The 21066-nt window shown below is 34.8% G+C and overlaps 1 protein-coding gene across 4 annotated transcripts in view; it reads left to right on the forward strand.

Annotated features, from left to right (window-relative positions):
• The window catches only part of LOC136378259 (sodium channel protein type 2 subunit alpha-like), a 143348-nt gene extending 122626 nt beyond the window's left edge, over window positions 1-20722 (forward strand). For all 4 annotated transcript variants that reach the window (XM_066344907.1, XM_066344904.1, XM_066344903.1 and 1 more), the window contains 7 exons: window positions 1349-1471; window positions 4521-4802; window positions 6112-6165; window positions 9563-9700; window positions 10265-10369; window positions 15798-16068; window positions 17754-20722. In XM_066344907.1, the coding sequence (XP_066201004.1) occupies window positions 1349-1471; window positions 4521-4802; window positions 6112-6165; window positions 9563-9700; window positions 10265-10369; window positions 15798-16068; window positions 17754-18949 (2169 nt within the window). In that variant the 3' untranslated portion in view covers window positions 18950-20722. The remainder of the gene's footprint in view (window positions 1-1348; window positions 1472-4520; window positions 4803-6111; window positions 6166-9562; window positions 9701-10264; window positions 10370-15797; window positions 16069-17753) is intronic.
• Window positions 20723-21066: the final 344 nt, after the last annotated feature.

Raw genomic sequence — 21066 nt, forward strand, 5'->3', positions numbered from 1 at the left:
AAGAATTTTAAAAAGGAGATTATTTAAAGGCCAAAAGACCAATTGGGACCTTTATTTTTTAGTTATCTGTAAAGAGGAGACCTACAAAGTCTGAAAGTTTAGATTTTAGAAAAAATATATATATAAACAACTAAAAATATAATTTTGTAGCTCAGGATTTTTCAAATTAGAAGTTTTGCTGTTTTAGATTACATGTGCAGGCCTGACCTGTGGTGGCGCAGTGGATCCAGCATCGACCTGGAATGCTGAGGTTGGTGGTTCAAAACCCTGGGCTTGCCCGGTCAAGGCACATATGGGAGTTGATGCTTTCTACTCCTCCCCCCTTCTCTCTCTCTCTCTCTTTCTCTCTCTCTCTCTCTCTCTCTCTCTCTTTCTCTCTCTGTCTCCTCTAAAATGAATAAATAAAAATAATTTTTAAAAAAGATTACATGTGCAGAATTGTTTGAAAAAGTCCAGTTTTGTTGTGAAAAATTTTCTGTTATAGTTATTTTTCTTAAAATGTTTTTTTTTTCAAATATCTTTAATACCATACTGTTAAAGCTGTATTATACATCTATGTTTATTTACCTGCTTTTGAAATTCAGGTACACTTTAGCTTATATAGTTTTAATGCGTTTTCTGGGTATTTTCAAAGGAAATCATACATTCCTGTGCCACCTATGACATTTCTTTCTTTTTCAGCTGAGATTTTAAACTTTTATCAACTACATTAGTCACATGTAAAAATGATTAAAGAAAACATTGTTTTGGCAATTTCTAATTAAGTATACTAAAATATTATAAGTTAATTTGAGCTAATTAATGATTTTGTACCCTCACTGAAATTTACGTAAAGGCAAAGCCGCTGTTTAGAGGCCCGGATCCTTCTGAATGTGTTATGTTCAGATTCACAAATGTTTTGCATACTTTCCTAATGTACTTGTGCTGTTTAAATTTCCCATTAAGTTCTGCTAAATAATGTGAGAAATGGTAAAGATGAAGATCATATAGCTGTGTCATTCTTCTTCTTGCTTTACATTTAATTTACAAAAACAAGTTCTTGTCAAGAATCTTGGAAAGAGAATATATATAGCTTTTTCTTTCTTGTTCATTTAAACCAGTGGTTCTAAAAGTGTGCCTTCCAGACCACTTTCATTAGACTCACCTGGGAACCTTTAAGAAATGCAAACTATCAGGCCCCACCCCAAAGCTACTGACTCAGAATCTGCCAGGGGTCTGTCTATGTTTTCAACAAGCCCTCCAGGTGATGCTGATACTGAGAACAACTAGTTTATCGCAAAAAGCAAAGTTGAACTGTGTACGCCTTTTTATGTGTAAATAGGAAACCTGTGTTGCTCTTTCTGTACAGGTCTCCTTGGTTAGCTTGACTGCAAATGCCTTGGGTTACTCAGAACTTGGTGCCATCAAATCCCTCAGAACACTAAGAGCTCTGAGACCACTGAGAGCCTTATCCCGCTTTGAAGGAATGAGGGTAAGACCAAAGGCTTTATAGTTTCTTGGAATTACAATTAAGAACAGACAAACATGTTGTACCTTAGAAATGGCGCATCCATGGGGAATTTGTGTCTTCTACATTCACACCGACATAAACCATCAATAATATTTGTTAAACATCCATAAATTGACACTGTTGGGGACACTCACAGAATGTAATGCCCGAGTGATTGTTTCTTACTAGATTTTTCACTGTGTGAGAGATCTCCACCATGCTGTGTAGGCTTCTGATGTGAGTCAAGAGTAATTATGTTTATTCCACTTATTACTGTGCAGGAAATCCCACTCACTGTAATTTAAAACCACCAAATCATTTGTCATCATTTCTTCATTGCACCATATAACTGACATGTTTTGAGCTTTTCAAAGAGCAAATGTGGCCTTTTAGCTCTCAAACAGAAGCCGAGATGCCTGAAAGTAGGTCATCTGTGGAAATCTAACACTCATTTTGAGAGGTGACACAAAGAACGGAGAAGTTTGTGTCAACCCTGGGCACAAAACCTGAGACCTCATACCCGCAGCACTGAGGAAGTGATGATGCTGTATCTTAGTGGATTTAACTATTAAAAAATGAACTGTTAAAAAATGAAGCTTTTTGGGATATTGAAGAATAGTTAGTTAGGACTTTCTATGAATGTTGCCAATATAACCAGAAATGAATGGTAGGCAGATGTGTGTGTCTGTGTTTGTGTGCATATGGTTAGAACACTTGTTAGTCTTTAAATTCTTTTCATTTGACCAGTTTAAAATTGCTGTTTTTGCAGTAGTTTTTCTGGTAAAAAATGAAATCAAACTTTTAGTCCTAGAATAATTTTTATATTTTCTATATCAAATTTGTATATATAAGACACTAAATCCTGAGTTCTTTCAGAGAGTTACTGTCTTGAAACAGTATTATTCTTTGCTATCCAGCTTTTTAAAAAATTATTACTGTCCCTGACCAGGCAGTGGCACAGTGGATAGAGCATTGGCCTGGGACACAGAGGACCCAAGTTTGAAACCCCAAGGTCACTGGCTTGAGTATGGGCTCATCCAGCTTGAGTGTGGGTTCACCAGCTTGAGCACAGGGTTGCTGTCTTGAGCAAGGGGTCACTTGAGCAAGGGGTCACTGGCTCAACTCTAGCCCCTGGTGAGGGCACATATGAGAAAGCAATCAATGAGCAACTAAGGTGCCACAATGAAGAATTGATGCTTCTCATCTCTCTCCTTTCCTGTCTGTCTCTCTCCTTTCCTCTCTCTGTCTTTCTGTCTCACTCTCGCTCTAGCTGTAAAAAAAAAATTATAACTATTAACTGATATCTCCTCACATTTGCATAGTAGAGCATTCCTTGTTGCGCACTAAAAAATTAAGTGTCAAGTCTAAGTAGCTCTGCATTTAAGAGTTGAAATTCGGGTAGTAACTTAACACTATAATAAATTCTTTAAAATTTACTTGTATTTAAAAATATATTAAAATATTATCCAGGTGCCAATTTGCAGATAAATTGTGCCTTTTGTCCAGTATTCATTGTGTATTGTTGCTGTAAGACATTGTTTCATATATATATATATATATATATATATATATATATATATATATATATATATATATATATTCCCCCCCCCCCTGAAGTGAGAAGCAGGGGGAGGCAGTCAGACAGACTCCTGCATGCGCCCAACTGGGATCCACCCGGCATGCCCACCAAGGGGTGATGCTCTGCCCATCTGGGGCGTTGCTTCACTGCAAATGGAGCCATTCTAGCCCCTGAGGCATAGGCCATGGAGCCATCCTCAGCACCCGAGCCAAGTTTCCTCCAATGAATCCTTGGCTGTGGGAGGGGAAGAAAGAGAGAGAAAGGAGAGAGGGAAGGGTGGAGAAGTAGATGGGTGCTTCTCCTGTGTGCACTGGCTGGAAATCGAACCTGGGACTTCCACATGCCAGGCTAACGCTCTACCCGCTGAGCCCACCGGCCAGGGCCGGTTACTCATATATTTATATGTTTGTATGTATTTGTATGTACTTTTTTCCCATAAAAGATTTGAGGAAAACTAAAGCATATATTTCTTGTATTTTACACATCTATTCATTGATAAAGTTTATTTCTGTTGTAGTTTATGTGAGCTTGTACAGAACAAGCTATTTAGCTCAATATTTACTTGAGAGTTAATTAAGAAATGTACTAAAAAATAGTCTTTAAAAGCCATAGTAAACTGAGAAAGCTGCAAATAACAAAGCCATCAAGTGAAATGCTTCTACTTAAATTGCAATGCTTTATGAAAATAAAGACACTCTTATTCATGTCTGTGTTCTGATTATTGTAATCTTTCATTTTATAATTTCAAAACTTTCTTCTGAAAGGATTACACAAAAGGGCCAGAAAAGTTAAATGCCTTGCTCTAAGGAGCATAGAAAATTTGTGATGCAAACTAGAATACAGATCTCCTGACTTTCAAGCTCCTTCTCCTTCCTCATCACGTGTTCAGTCTCCCTACTTTGATCTCTTTGCTCCAGAGCTTTTATATGTAGGGTGACTGTATATACGCTACATTGCCTGGGACAGTGCTGCCTTACACTTGCTTTCTCAGAATAGTTAATATTAGAGTTCCCTTTCACCCTGGTAATTGACCTTCGAATGTTCTCTTTGACTCTAAAATTTTGGATAGTAAATTTTGCAGTTTGCATGATTTTTAGAAAAAATGTGATGTTCGTGTGATGACGTGGCTTCTACAGTCAGTGCACTATTTGCAGCCTTAATTATTCTTTGTATTTATAGTTAGTTTCATTTTTCAATGAGATTTGATAGGCAGATGATCTTACCTCTTGGCAAAGCATTCTACAATATAAAATACATTTTATTCTGTTCAGCAGTAAAAGTTAAAAATTATAGTTGGAGCTACCAAAGACTAGTTTCTGACAAATATTGAACTTTAAGAAGAGATTTATGTTCTATCATTAGACTGTTGTTGTTTATAGTGCTTAAAAATAGATAAAAATAAATATTTGTTGTTTATGTTTCACCCATTTTTCCTTCTTATGTTTATGCCAGGTTGTTGTCAATGCTCTTTTAGGAGCTATTCCATCCATAATGAATGTACTTCTGGTTTGTCTGATCTTTTGGCTAATATTCAGTATCATGGGAGTGAATCTCTTTGCTGGCAAGTTTTATCATTGTATTAACTACACCACTGGAGAAATGTTTGATGTAAGCGTGGTCAACAACTACAGCGAATGTCAAGCCCTCATAGAGAGCAATCAAACTGCCAGGTGGAAAAATGTGAAAGTAAACTTTGATAATGTAGGACTTGGATATCTTTCTTTGCTTCAAGTAGTAAGTAACCACCTTATTATTCTCTATGATATATTATTAAAATGAATCTAAAATTCTCTCTCTGTGTTTGTAGGTACATACTTCTTCTGGTCTATCTGCCTAGACTCTTCCTCAAAAATCACTGAACTAAGCTTTGTTTCACCATGTTGAAAGTGGACAGCTCTGCAAAGTTTATAATCTCCCAGGCTATGCATTAGACCCCAACACCCGTTCTCTGTCATTGAGATTTCTATGCGGATTCCCATTGTTTCCCCCAATCCCTACTTTGAACAAGTGGAGGCACAGGCACTCGGGTGGTGTTGGAAACGTGTATGGGGGAAGTGGTAGATTTCTGTACTCTTTCTCAGGGACCCAAGATTATCGATACCCTCATCAAGTGTGCACTCATGTAACCTTTACCACCACCCTTATCAAAACTCCCCACTTTTACATCCCTCACACAGACTAATACCTCATTCCATCCTTCCTGCTTGTTGCTGGAACAGTTTCAGATAGAAAGATTGCTCGCCTGTAAATGAAACCTCCTACTAAGTCTATTACATCACTATCAATTCATAACAATTAATTCAACCTCTCAACTGACCACCCTGGGTTATGTCCACATTCTCCTTTAGATGATCCACCCACACAATACCTAACAAGATATGCATGTTGGAAGGAAAGATTCTGTGGCACTAAGGAACTGAAAAAAAATATACAAGACTTTTGTTTTCAGGATTAATGTGTCCACACATAAACACAAAACAAATACTTAAAAGAGTAAATTGCAGTTTAATATAATGTTTGATTTCAGATTATGAAACTGCTTTTTATAGAATAGTATGTCAAAATAGTATATATGTATAAAAGTATTGAGAAAATTTTCAGGAACAGACCATCATAATTAATTATTAATACCTTTTCAAACAGAAAACGCAGAAAAAAGTGAATTAAGATCAAACAATGCATCATATTTTTCAACTTGTCTGATGCTAGTACTAATGCATGAAATTATTTAATCAAATATCATGTTACATTGTACAAATACAAAGGTTGTTAATAATTGCTTTTATGATAGCATATTGTTATAATCTATCAGAATTTAAAGATGTTAAATATGTGCATAAAAATGTTATAGAAGAATATAAAGTTGAAGTATTCTCAAAGCATATACTATAAATTTTGCCCAAAAAATTTAGATGTTAATCCCAAATTATTGTATGTTCCTGTTTTGAATAAATCATGGTCAATCATTCTGATACTTAATTTCTTTTCTAAAACTATAATTTGTGAAAGATAAAAGAAATTAAATAATGTGACTTATTTTCAGGCCACATTTAAGGGATGGATGGATATCATGTATGCAGCTGTTGATTCACGAAATGTAAGTCTACTTAGAGGGAAAATTGTTTAATTTGATCCAGTGAGTATTTAAATGTGTTGTATTTTAGCGATATCAAGATAAAAATGTGAGTTAATTTATAGAGCACATCTATATTATAAAAATAAAATATTCTACTTTATATTATCTTTTTCAAAATTTTATTTAAACAATTTTTAAACTTACTGTGAATTTTTCAACAACATATTTTCTAGTACCTAGCATGGCACTTGACACTTAAAAATTTGTTGGCTGAATTTGAAATGAGACATTTTATTTTTGGCTCTGCTGGTTATGCCCTCACCGATACTTTCTTCATCTGTCCAGGTTTTCTTCAAATTTTGATCAAAGTTGTAATGGAAAGGATCTGGTTAATGGTGGAAAAAACAAACAATACAAAACAAACAAAAATTTAATAGTAGTTCTCTCTGGGAAGTAAAATTGGGGGGGGGGGTTTGGTTGAAAAATGAAGCTTTCACAGTTTACCTGATACACTTTAGTACATTTGAAAATTGTTTCACAATTTCCATTAATTTCTTACTGTATAACAAAGAAGAAGGAAATCACAATTTTAAAAAAGAAATTGATTTCTGATTTTTTGCCAGAGAATAATAATTATGTTTAATGCTGTTTACCTAGGACCAACAACCAGGTTTAATGCAAAAGAATTCCTGAGGGTGTCTCTTTTTTTTTTTTCCCCCACCATAGTGAAAAAGAGAGACAGCTATAAGAGTTAAAATCCCTGCATTGTATCTTTGTAAGTGCTATCAGAAATCCCACCTATGGTCTTTTTTGAATAATAATAAAAATTTATTATTTATTACCACTCACTATATTAAGGACTTTCTTACATTATCTCATTTAATCTTCAATAATAACCCTTTTGTGTAATTTAGTTTCAACTCTATTTTACCGTGGAAGCAAAGAGGTTTAACACATTAAGTGGTAGGACATGTTTTTGAACTTTGACCATTGTGGACTCATAACTGCTTTCTACAGTAGTTTTCTACTTATTTGAAGTTCTGTCTTTTTTTTTTTATCAATAACCTATATGATATGCAACTTATTTTCAGTTTCTATCTTAATAACATACATGAACTGCTACATAACTCCTTGACATTCAAGCAATTTACAAAAGATGGGCTCGAATTGCCACTAAAATTATAAAAAATCGCTTACTATAACTCTCATTAATTCAGAGGAATGTAAATTTAGACCAAAATGAGGTACCACCTACACTCCAGCCTGATTGGGAATATTAAAAAGTTTGACAATACTAATTGCTGCCAAAGATAAGTAGTAATAAAAACTCTTATACTTTGCTAAGAAGGGAAAAAGTGGGTAAATATTTATTTTAAAAGTTAAGAATTATCATATTATTTAATAAAATTTAAGATATTCTTTAACCCTGCAATTCTATTTTTAGCTATAGCCTACAGAAATTTGTGCACATGCATAAGAGAATCAATGTACAAGAATGAGCATAACCATAACTTTTTGTGTGTGTGTGACAGAGACAGAGAGACAGAGAGAGTGACAGATAGGGACAGACATCAGGTTTTCTAACGTGGGTCCTCCGCATCCCAGTCTGACACTCTATCTACTGTGCCATCTCCTGGTCAGGTTCGAAACCCTGAGGTCACCAGTTTGAGCGCAGGCTCATCCAGCTTGAGCACGGGATCACTAGCTTGAGTCCAAGGTTGCTGGCTTGAGCAACCAGTCAAGCCACATATGAGCCCCCCAGTCAAGGCACATATGAGAAAGCAATCAATGAACAACTAAAGTGCTGCAACAAAGAATTGATGCTTCTCATCTCTCTCCCTTCTTGTTTATCTGTCCCTATCTGTCCCTTTCTCTGGCTCTCTCTGTCTCTGTCACAAAAAAACAAAACAAAACAAATAAAACTATAAACAACTCAAAAGTGGTAGGAATTGACAAATAATTAAATATTATAAGCGATGAAAATTTTATATGAATATAATATACACAACAATGTGGATGAATCTTAAAAATATAAGAGGTCTAAAACAAATGTATCTACTCAGCAAAATGTAGGTACTACCTTATTGGTCAAGAATAAATACTTAGGTGTTAACTCTAAAGAAAAGGCAAGAAAATAATTACCATAAAAGTCAAGATAATGATTCGTTCTAACAGGGATAGTAGAATTAATGTTTTAGGAAGATCACACCAAGGGTTTCTGAGGTTCTGACAATGTCCTAATTTTTGAAATTCACTTTATAACAATTTATTACATGTTACACTTGCATGCTGTGCACTTTTGTATATTGCATTTTATTTCAAATGTTTAAAAATATTTTATATTACTTTTTGCAACACACGCATAAATAAAACTCTCATCAAAGGATAGACATTTTTATAAATATTTTTATATTTTTTATTTTATTCCATTTCATTAGGGGAAAAATTGTGTTGGCCATTACCCTCTAAAAAAATTTCATGACACAGTAAGTCATTACCTACACCCATTAACTACTGTGACTGGTGAACTGAGCTGGTTAGAATTATACCCTATGAGACCCGAATTACAGATTACAGCCAAAGCACAAATCAACTATTAAACCATTTTTTGATCAGAAGTATGCTAGACAAGAAAAGGTGTCATACAGAACCAGTGCCTAAGGCCTACTTAATAGGATGAGCCAATAGACTCATAATCAGACTGAAAAGATCTCACTGATGTACTTATATCACCACATACCTATCAAAAGATATGTGTAATGGGAATCAAACCTTTATACTTAGCCATTATATTACTATTGGCCAAGCACTGTTTTAAGTACTTTTCATATATTACTACTATATTTAATTTTCCAACCATCATATGAGGTGTAGATTCTATTATTTTCATTTTACAGATGAAGAAACTGAGTCAGAGAAAGTAAATTCAAAAGGTTTTAACATAACATTTCTTCTTTGGGAGCAGAGAATCCTTACTTTGCATGCCTCATTGGAGTCTTTGCTTATAAACAGCATTTATATTCTAGACCAGCAATTTTAACCAGTTGGCCACAAGTATTTTTAAAACATGCAATGTCTGATGATTTGATCAGGGGCACAGACCCCTTTCCCCTTAGATTGTCAAATTGAAAAATGACAACAGGCAACACAAATAATAGTGTGAATGAATCAAAATTATGTCTATATTTTGGTCAGATCAGCAAAAAAATATATTTTTGCTGTGCTGCAGAATTTTAGAAATTAGTTTATGTATGCCATGACATGAAAAAGGTTAAAAATCATTGCTCTAGGTATTTATTGGGGGAAAGTAATTTGTCCCCAGTGATTAAGACATGCTGTGAGAATTGATAATTCACTGATGTCCTTTTTATGAAAAAAGTATGAGGTCTAATAGTTATAATTTTTTTATATTTTGTAGGTAGAATTACAACCCAAGTATGAAGACAATCTGTACATGTATCTTTATTTTGTCATCTTTATTATTTTTGGTTCATTCTTTACTCTGAATCTTTTCATTGGTGTCATCATCGATAATTTCAACCAACAGAAAAAGAAGATAAGTATACTAAAACTTCATTTTTGCTCTAAAATGTGAACTAAACATCTTATATTGTTTCCTTTTGGCTCCAAAATGCAATCATCAAAAAGAAAAATTATAAAATTTATAAACTATTTTCTTTTCTTCTTAATGATTAATTTTAGAGAGATAGAGAGAGGAAGGGAGAGAGAGAAACATTCATCTGTTGTTTCACTTAGGTGTGCTGTTCATTGGTTGCTTCCCGTTTGTGCCCTGACCAGGGATTGAACCCACAACCTTGGTGTTTTGGGGTGATGCTCTAACCTACTGAGCTAACTAGCCAGGGCCTTATAAATTACTTTGAAAGATTTAATTAGCAATTAGTTTTTAAATAATTTATAGTTAAGATAGCATGTATGGATATTTACAGTATAGAAATCTAGTACAGAATAATTTATGTATTGAATATTTGCATCTCTGAAATACAGATATTAATTAGAAATATTAGAATAGAAGATAGGGTCAATTTTTTACACAATTACTAAGGTAGATTATATAGCACAAAAATCATGATTTTAACAAGTTTTGTTTTCATTTCTTTACTTTGGAGGTCAAGACATTTTTATGACAGAAGAGCAGAAGAAATACTATAATGCAATGAAAAAGCTGGGTTCAAAGAAACCACAGAAACCCATACCTCGACCTGCTGTAAGAATAACACTTTCATCATCAGTAACAGCTATGTCATCTATCACTTCCTTAGCTCAAATTGTTAGATACTAGTGTTTATTTTAATTTGCAAAAGTTTTACCTTAACAATGCGACTAGCTAGACCAAATAGCCTAAGTAAATGTATTCTATATGTACAATATGTATATAGTTTATACTGACATAAAATATATACAAATAAAAATTTTATACTTACATGCCAATAATATTACACAGGCTTGATGTATTTGAGGAGCATCTGTTAATATAGAAAACAAAAGATATCCATATATATACTGCTCACAAAAATTAACGGATATTTCAAAATGAATATAAAGCGATAAAGTATCCCCTAATTTTTGTGAGCAGTATACCATAGTGTTATTTTTATTTGTGTGCGTGTGTGTGTATTATAGTGTTGAAAGATTGTATATGCTCAGAGTATAGGGGGGGCCAATTGGGATAATAGGTACATCTCAGACATGTCCCATTTTCTGTCCAGCTCTGCAGACTGAATGGCATTGTTAACAAAACAAGACACAGGTTTTGCTTGTTTCTGGTTTTAAAAATAGCTCATATATTCCCCTAGTTTCTTGCCCCTAAATTAGATAACATAATTCTTTTTGTGACATTTTATGGTTATTCTAATTGCATATGTGCCATTTGCTACTGGTTCTGTTTGGTTGTTGCAAGGAATTGCTGTCAGGAAAGTCCCTGAATTTTTTCACACTCCTGAAGGAATACTTCAGCTACATCTCAGAACTTCTCCCCCAAGGGGTACATAGTGCAAGGATCCAGTATCCTCCAGGAGTTGAGATTCTATGATTCAATTAGTGACAATATAAAACTGGCTATGCCTGTGTTCACTTTGTAAGTTGGTCAAAAGCTCAAAGATCATAAACAGCTATATTGGAGACAATAAGGAATGTACAGTTTGAGCCTAGTCTTTGAAAAGTAATACATCTAAATGAATGGGAAGGCAAGCTGAGTACATTCCTTGTTTGAGAAAATTTATACTCCAAAACTATAAAAATAAATATTTCAGTTGAGAATAAGGACATTGGAATTGATGAGTAGTAAACATAAGGTCTTCTGGGTGAATTGAATGAAGGTAACCACTATGAGTCTGAAAAAGTTTATCTTAATTAAGCAATATAAATACTGTATAGTTAAAAGAATAGCATGATAATGTTAAAAAAAGAGATTTTAAAGACTGATTTAAAGAGATATTAGAGACAAAATAACTGTGGGCCATAGACAGGAAGATGGGGTCATAATATGGGGTTATGCCAAGTAGGACTGGAACATGGGAGCTATATGAGCCAGTAAGAGGACTCAATAGGCAGCTACCAAGTGTAGGAAGAGAAGGAGGACATGTAGATAATGAAGAATATAAAACAGTTCTGCAAAATTATGGGTTCCAATAATATAAAGTCTATAAATGCATTTGGAAATACAGATTTAGGTCATAGGGGATGTCAGACTGAGATAAAGATTTCAGAGTTGTCAGACAAAATTTAATTGAGCTCTGAAGCATAGATTCATTATTGAAAGAAAATTATGTACATAGGCAAAAAATGAAAATAAAAGTTCTGAACATGAATCCTTGGGCTCTTTACTGTTATAGGAAGAGGTAAATCAATGAGAGATTGATTAGTGAGATAGTATATATAAAGAGATGTATTATTGAGAAAAGTTAAAAAAGAGAGAGAGGCTGTTTAATTATATCAAATGACATACTGATTTATTTGGATATGAATTGGGATGCAGGGAAAAGAGCAGTACATTTAGCTATAATGTTATCGATGACAATTTGGCAAATTATAAAACAATATAGTAAAATCCATCTTATTTAGTCATTCATTAAGAATTCACTATGTTAAGCATTTGGAATTTAATATTGAATAACATAGAGCCTATTTGGTGCAGCAAATAGAAGTAAAATAGTCACACCAATAGAAATATCTAAGAATACACTTGGCTGTGAGAGCTGATAAGAGAGAGGGAACTGTTTAACAGGAAAGTTGGGAGAGCTTCACTGAAGTGATGTATGTGCTGAAGGTTGAAGAAAAATGAGAAGATATCAATAGATAAAATGTAAAGATAAAACCCTTTGGAAGAAGAAAAATGTAAATGTGGAGGCCCTGAGGTAGGAAGGCCAGTGTGGAGTGCAAAGAGAGGGGTTCATTGGATAAATGTTGAGAACGAAAAGGTTAGGATGAGCCAGACTTTTCTGGGCTTCATAGAACATGTGCAAGAATCATTTTGTTCTAAGAGCAATGGGAAACCATTGAAGGACATCTGATCTACTTGTGTTTGTGATGATCACTCAACCAGTATTGACAGAGGCAGTGGTTTTGTATTGGAGACTGGTTCTAGAGCTATCTCAGAGATAATAAGTAGCCCAAACCAGAGTGTTGTGAAAATATATAAAATAAGATGGATTTATGAGCTATCACAGGACTGAAATGAAAAGCCTTCTTTACAAATTTAATATGAGAACTGAAGAAGGAAGCAACAGATATGAGTTATGAGTGTCTGCCTTACATAATTGGATGAATAGTAGAACAAGCAGGATATGAAGTAGGGCATGAATGGAGAGAAAATTGGAGGTGCTAGTTTTCAGAATTTGACAATCAAAAGGTAGTGGTAGTCATGAGAGAGAATTAATATTTAGAAGAATTAGTAGAATAATTTTTTTAAGAATGAGAGATTAAAGTTAAAACAAAGCAGGAGTTCTGGAGAGGAAGAAATAGTTTAAAAAGGAATAAATATAGAATACAGATGCACAGGCTATGACTTGAGAACAAACAGTAAGGTTAGATTTAGGAAGAAAAGAGATTGAGTTCTTCAGTAAATTTGTAAATGTTTAAAAAGATAGGTGTGGAAATTGAGATAATATGAAGTGCAAATAGAACTAAAGGAGTTTCTTTACACCAATTGACTTTGATGTTTTCAAAAAAAAAAGAACAGAGTGCAAAGGAATGGGAAATTTCTGAGAAGTCCAAAACTATCCTGGTAGCAACTGAGGGACAAAGGATTTTTAAACCTTGTTATCAAAGATGAAGATGAAGTGATAGAACAGTGGTAGTCAACCTGGTCCCTACCGCCCACTAGTGGGTATTTCAGGTTCCATGGTGGTGATAGTGGAGCAACCAAAGTATAAATAAAACAATAGATTTAACTATAGTAAGTTGTTTTATAAAGGTTTATTCTGCCAAACTTAGCAAAAATCCGACATAAAGTACTTGGTAAGTAATTATAATTATATGCTTTAACTTGCTGTAACGCTGCTTTATAAATTTTATAAAGTAAAGTTACATTCCTACTTTATAAATCACCATTATTGTGGAACCAATGTGCAGTTAGAAAATTTTACTACTGACAGAGATACAAAAAGTGGGTGGTAGGTATAAAAAGGTTGACTACTCCTGTGATAGAACATAAATCTTTAATTAGCAAGGCCTCCAGGGTCGTATAGCTTCCTCCAGCACATTCTAAACCCTGGGATTAAACTGGAGACTGCATTCAGTGACTGGGAATTAAAGTTGTACATGGAGATGACCCATGGGAAAATTATGTGATCAGGGACTATAAGATGCTTTTTTATTGATCACGCAAATATGAAAAAAAAGACCAAGTTGTCCTTTACAGAAAATTTGAACCCACTGCACTCTAGGTGATATCTCTGAGAAAAAAATGGCACTGCTCTTTCCTTGAAGAGCCTCCAAACTACTGGTAGGCAAATTTTAAATTAAATAAGAGCAAATCACTGGCAATACAATGTCACCAATGTTATGACAAATGTGAGGACAAAGATTTCTGAGACTACATAGTACTTAAATATTAAAATTGAGTTAGAATTCACCAGATCATATGATGGAACAGTGATATGAAATATCAGAAAGATGTAAATAAAGAGAACATGGCCCTGGCTAGCTGGTTCAGTGGTAGAGCATCAACCCAGTGTGCCAACATCCTGGGTTCAATTCCAAGTCAAGGCACACAGGAGAGACAACCATCTGTTTTCCCCTCCTCCCCCTCCCCCTTCTCTCTCTCTTCTCCTCCTTCAGCCATGGCTTGATTGATTTGAGCATATTGGCCCCAGCACTGAGGATGGCTCCCTGGAGCCTCTGCCTCAGGTGCTAAAAATAGCTCAGGTGCAAGCATCATCCCCAGATGAACAGAGCACGTGCCCTAGACTGGGGTTACCAGGTAGATCCTGGTCAAGGTACATGTGGGAGTCTGTTTCTCTGTCTCTCATCTCTCACTTAACTAAAAAAAGGGGGGTACATAACTAGACTTGGAAAAGGAAACTGTAGTAAACAAGAAGGAAGAGTGTAGAACTAGAATTAGACACATTTATTAAGTCCAATACATCAGGCCAAATATGTATTCAGATGAAAGAGCAAAATATAACAAACAGGTGGAGAAGTCAGAACACTAGTATATAGAGTACATACCCATGAAAACATCAATCTAGTAAAACAGACTATGAAGTGTATAGGTAGCAATCATTGAAAAGGAGGATAGCCTAGCAGAACTTTGTCATGGTCAATGCCTTAGGGTATCTGATACAGGCAAAAAGCAGATACAACAAGGAAAAAAAACATGGTTCAAACAGCAGAACTGGCTTAGCAAATGAGGACTTAATTTCATTAACAAGACATCAAGGCAGTTAGTGCTTGGAAATATGTTCAAAATAAATAGGGCAAAGGTGGAATAGCTGAATTTTGAACCATAACTTCTTAAAGATAATTATATTTGTATAGAAGGGTTATTCCATCAAATGTTCACCCAGCTTATTAAATTTTTAACATCTTACATAATCATAGATCTGTTTTAAAACTAAGAAAGTAACCTTGGTATAATACCATTAAATAAAATATAGAACTTAATTGGATTTCACCAGCAGTTCCACTAATGCTTTTTTTCTTGAACTACAATTTTTTAAATCATTTCAGCTAAACCTTAAGGTGGTATTTAAGATGCTGTGGCTTTGGCAACAAAATATAAAAACAGAAACTAGAAAAAAGTGACAAAAAACATTGGAGGAGTATTTATTTATTAGTTCTTCAAAGTTAATTTTAATACCTACACCCAACATATGGGTTAACAAAGATTTATTGTAGTGGCAAATATTTACTGACTATCACACACGATGATGTTCTGGACACTGAAAACACAACAGGTGATTCTTAACATAAAGTCAGTTTATAAAATCTGGTATCATGAACAGTATGAATAAAACTAATACACTTGGAAAGAATTGCATATTTCAAAATATCAATTTTTTCCAAGTATAAAACAAACATGGCATGTTTTTATAAAAGTTCCATTTTTATTATTGCTGTGTTAAAATGAGATAAGTTGAATTTCATTTGTTATTCCAGTTTCTAAATGAACTTTTACATATTCTTCGTTTCAGAACAAATTCCAAGGAATGGTCTTTGATTTTGTAACCAAACAAGTCTTTGATATCAGCATCATGATCCTCATCTGCCTGAACATGGTCACTATGATGGTGGAAACTGATGACCAGAGTCAAGAAATGACCAACATTCTGTACTGGATTAATCTGGTGTTTATTGTTCTCTTCACTGGAGAGTGTGTGCTGAAACTAATCTCTCTTCGTTATTACTATTTCACCATTGGATGGAATATTTTTGATTTTGTGGTGGTCATTCTATCCATTGTAGGTAAGAAGGGCTGCTTTTACTCAATTAAGGAAAGTAGTAGTGAACATTTGTGTTTTAAAACTTTAAAAGTATTTTATACTAATCTTTTGGTTTATCCAGAAATTTCAAATAAAATCTAACAGTCCATTCTTCAACTTATCATTTCAGTAACTGAATTCTGTGTATAAAATGATGTGTAAAAGAAGAATTTATATATTTTTGGCTTTTGTGTATCATCTTGTCTTATTTTAGAAGACAATAACTGCAACTTTGGCATAATAGTCATACTGTTATCATATATATGGTATTGCTTTGAATAAGCAATTCACATATCTATTACTGGAAGTAGTTCATAAATAAAGCCATGAATAAGATCTCCTTGATAACTGGAATAGTTCACATTTGTGTTTCTATTCACATGCATATGAGCTTCACATTATCTTTGAGTTCAGATAGTTTTTAATAGCCTTCAGAAGTAAACATTTATTCAAAAATTCAAAACAGATTCATTATCTAAATACTTATTAATTATTTATGTATGGGACATTAAATAAGGTGCTAGAAGTAAACATAAGAGATTTAAGGCCCTGGTCGGATAGCTTGGTTGGTTGGAACTTCGTGCCAAAGCACAGAGGTTGCCTGTTCAATCCCCAGTCAAGGCACACACAGGAACAGATTGATGCCTCTCTCCCTCTCTCTTGGCCTCTCTCTCTCTCTCTGCTCCCCTTTCTCTCTCTCTACAATCAATCAATAAAAAATTTTTTTTTAAAGATTTAAGACAAGATTCTGCCTATTTGAGGAATAGGACCATATACATGGAGAGAAAAATCAACATTGCACTATTTGTACACTTTCTCTGGGAAAACAAACCTTTGAAAAAATGTCCCATTTTATTTAATCCTCAAGAAAGTGCTATGTGGTAGTACCATAATAATAAAAGGATAAAACTCAGGGGCCATACAGACCTGGCATTGGGCTGCCCTATTTCTACTTCTTACCAGCTCTGTGACTAATGGCAGGTTACCTCGCCTCTCCAATGCCTGGCTTTCTAAGAAATATTTCTATAAAGTGTTGTTGTGAGGATTACATGAGATTATGTAAGTAAATGCACTTAGCATTGTGCCTAGAAGATTCAGTAAATGTGAAGTTTAAAAACAATAACAAATAAAGGATTATCACCATTTAGTGATACATAAACTCTAGGGCCAGCAGGATTCAGTCCCAGAAATGTCTGTTTCCAAAGCCCAGATTCTTCCCTACACACCATTCTATTACTTTCCAAATAAAATGGATCACAATCAGCTCAGAAGAATAAAAACTCTTGTTTTTCTGATCAAATATCAGAACTAATATTTTAGAAATATAAATCCATTTCTGTGCTGGCTGCGGCATCCTTGTGACATATTTAAACTTTCAGTATTGCTTTTGATAGATATTTTTCTTGAACAAGGAAAACTGGCTATTAACACCTCAGTTAGTAAAAAGATGTTAATGTTATAGCACCAAACATACCAGTTTTATTTTGCTGAACAATATTGTGGATTGTTTGTGTATGCATGTATCTGTGTGTATAAATGTATGTGTATACCTAATTCTAATGTCCACATTTTGTAAAACTATTGAATGTTTATCTGAGCCATGTAAATTTTCATTTGTTTCTGTTACATATAACACTATTTTTGTCGTTGTCTCTTGGTTTTTCACAGGCATGTTTCTGGCTGAGCTGATAGAAAAATATTTTGTGTCCCCCACCCTGTTCCGAGTGATCCGTCTTGCCAGGATTGGCCGAATCCTACGTCTGATCAAAGGGGCCAAGGGGATCCGCACGCTGCTCTTTGCTCTGATGATGTCCCTTCCTGCGCTGTTTAACATCGGCCTCCTGCTCTTCCTGGTCATGTTCATCTACGCCATCTTTGGAATGTCCAACTTCGCCTATGTTAAGAGGGAAGTTGGAATTGATGACATGTTCAACTTTGAAACCTTTGGCAACAGCATGATCTGCCTGTTCCAGATTACCACCTCTGCCGGCTGGGACGGATTGTTAGCGCCTATTCTTAATAGTGGACCTCCAGACTGCGACCCTGAGAAAGATCACCCTGGAAGCTCAGTTAAGGGAGACTGCGGGAACCCATCTGTTGGGATTTTCTTTTTTGTCAGTTACATCATCATCTCATTTCTGGTTGTGGTGAACATGTACATCGCTGTCATCCTGGAGAACTTCAGTGTTGCGACTGAAGAAAGTGCCGAGCCCCTGAGTGAGGATGACTTTGAGATGTTCTACGAGGTTTGGGAGAAGTTTGATCCCGATGCCACCCAGTTTATTGAGTTCTCCAAACTCTCTGATTTTGCAGCTGCCCTGGATCCTCCTCTTCTCATAGCAAAACCAAACAAAGTCCAGCTCATTGCCATGGATCTGCCCATGGTCAGTGGGGACCGGATCCACTGCCTCGACATTTTATTTGCCTTTACGAAGCGTGTTTTGGGTGAGAGTGGAGAGATGGATGCCCTTCGAATACAGATGGAAGAGCGATTCATGGCATCCAACCCATCCAAAGTCTCCTACGAGCCCATCACAACCACTTTGAAACGCAAGCAAGAGGAGGTGTCTGCTGTCGTTATTCAGAGGGCTTACAGACGCTACCTCTTGAAGCAAAAAGTTAAAAAGGTTTCATCTATATATAAGAAAGACAAAGACAAAGAAGGTGATGGGACACCTATCAAAGAAGATATCCTTATTGATAAACTAAATGAGAATTCAACTCCAGAGAAAACCGATGGGACACCTTCTACCACTTCTCCACCTTCGTATGATAGTGTGACCAAACCGGAAAAAGAAAAATTTGAAAAAGACAAATCAGAAAAGGAAGACAAAGGGAAAGATATCAGGGAAAGTAAAAAGTAAAAAAAAAAACAAAAAAACAAAAAACGATTTCATTTTGTGATCACTTGTTTAAAGCCTGTGTTGATGATGGATTAGTATCAACAGGACTTCCACAGGAGGTCTATGCCAAACTGACTGTTTTTACAAATGTATACTTAAGGTCAGTGCCTATAACCATGACGGGGACCTCTGGTCAGCAAGCTGGAACTCAGTAAACCAGAAAATCAGCATTGACAGGAGGTCTCTGTTTCCACAACCAGCTGACACTGCTGAAGAGCAGAGATGTAATGGCTACTCAGACTATGGGAACCAATGTAAAGGGGGAAGGGAAGTTAAATTTTTAGGTAAATTCAACACGTAACACTTGATAATACTGATTGTCACCACTGTTTATGTTTAACTGCCACACCTGCCATATTTTTACAAAATGTATGCTGTGAATTTATCGCTTTTTTGTTTTAATTCACAGGTTGTTTACTATTATATGTGACTATTTTTGTAAATGGGATTATGTTTGGGGAGAGGGAGTAAAGTAGGGAATCTTTACATTTCTCTATTGTATAACGATGTATTTTAAATGAAGGCATGCTGCACTTCTCATTTACACATGAAAAAATCACATCACAAAAAGGAAGAGTTTACTTCTTGTTTCAGGATGTTTTTAGATATTTGAGGTGCTTAAATAGCTATTCATGTTTTTAAGGTGTCTCATCCAGAAAAATTTTAATGTGCCTGTAAATGTTTCACAGAATTCATAAGCATTAAAGAGTTGTTTTATTTTTACATAATTCATTATATGTACATGTATATATGTATATATGTATATGTGCGTGTATATACATATATATGTATACACACACACCATTACATAGTCATTCAGAGTCCTGGCAGCATGACTATAACATTTTTGATAAGTGTCCTTTGGCATAAAATAAAAACATTCTATCAGTCCTTTCTAAGAACGTGAATTGACCAAAAAGCATCCCTCACCACCACTTTATAAAGTTGATTCTGTTTTTTCCTGCAGTATTGTTTAGCCATTTTCTGCTCTTGGTAAGGTTGACATAGTATATGTCAATTTAAAAATAAAAGTCTGCTTTGTAAATAGTAATTTTACCCAGTGGTGCATGTTTGAGCAAACAAAAATGATTACTTAAGCACAGTATTTATTGCATCAAATATGTACCACAGTAAGTATAGTTTGCAAGCTTTCAACAGGTAATATGATGTAATTGGTTCCACTATAGTTTGAAGCTGTCACTGCTGCATGTTTATCTCGCCTATGCTGCTATATCTTACTCCTTCCACTGTTCCTCGGTCTAATGTGGGAAGCCATATGTCAGTGGTAAAGTGAAACCAATTGTTTTACCAAGACCTCATTCTTCACATCATGAAGCAATAGGTTGCAGCAAAGAAGAGCTTCTTGCTTTTTATTCTTCCAGTCTTGATTGAACACTCTACGGTTAAAAAGCCCAACTGTATAAGCCCAACTGTGCAAGCCGCTTCAATCTGTTGAAAATATATGAGTTTTCTAAGAAAATATAAATACTGTAAAAAGTTCATTTGATTTTATTTTTCAGCCTTTTGTACATAAAATGAGAAATTAAAAGTACCTTCAGGTTGATGTCACAGTCACTATGGTTAGTTTCTGTTCCTAGCACTTTTAAATGAAAGCACTTCACAAAATAAGAAACAAGGACTAAGATGCAGTGTAGGTTTCTGCTTTCTTATTAGTACTGTGAACTTGGCACACAACTCAATGTGAAACAAATATCAGACTGAGTCCAATGTTTATTTGCTTTCAAATAGTAATGCCTTATCATTGAAAGGTGTAAGGAAAGATCAGTTGATAAATCTTGGCATTGCTTGAATTAGATGTTTCCACCTAGTCTTTATATTAATTAAGTCATCAGTCTTTTGCAGCGTTGGTTTATACAGATAGATCTTATTCTTATTGACCCACCTGGCATTAAAACTATATCAGATAGGATATGAGATCCAAGCTTTTTTTCCCCCCACAGAACCCGGTAGTGAAATTATATTACCAGTTACAGCAAAGCATTTTGTATTTCTTTCACAAGCAACATTATATATAGATTCTTTATGCTAAAACTACTGACTTGTAGTGTGTTGGTGAA

The sequence above is a fragment of the Saccopteryx leptura genome, chromosome 7 (assembly GCF_036850995.1).
Source record: "Saccopteryx leptura isolate mSacLep1 chromosome 7, mSacLep1_pri_phased_curated, whole genome shotgun sequence".
NCBI lineage: Eukaryota > Metazoa > Chordata > Mammalia > Chiroptera > Emballonuridae > Saccopteryx > Saccopteryx leptura.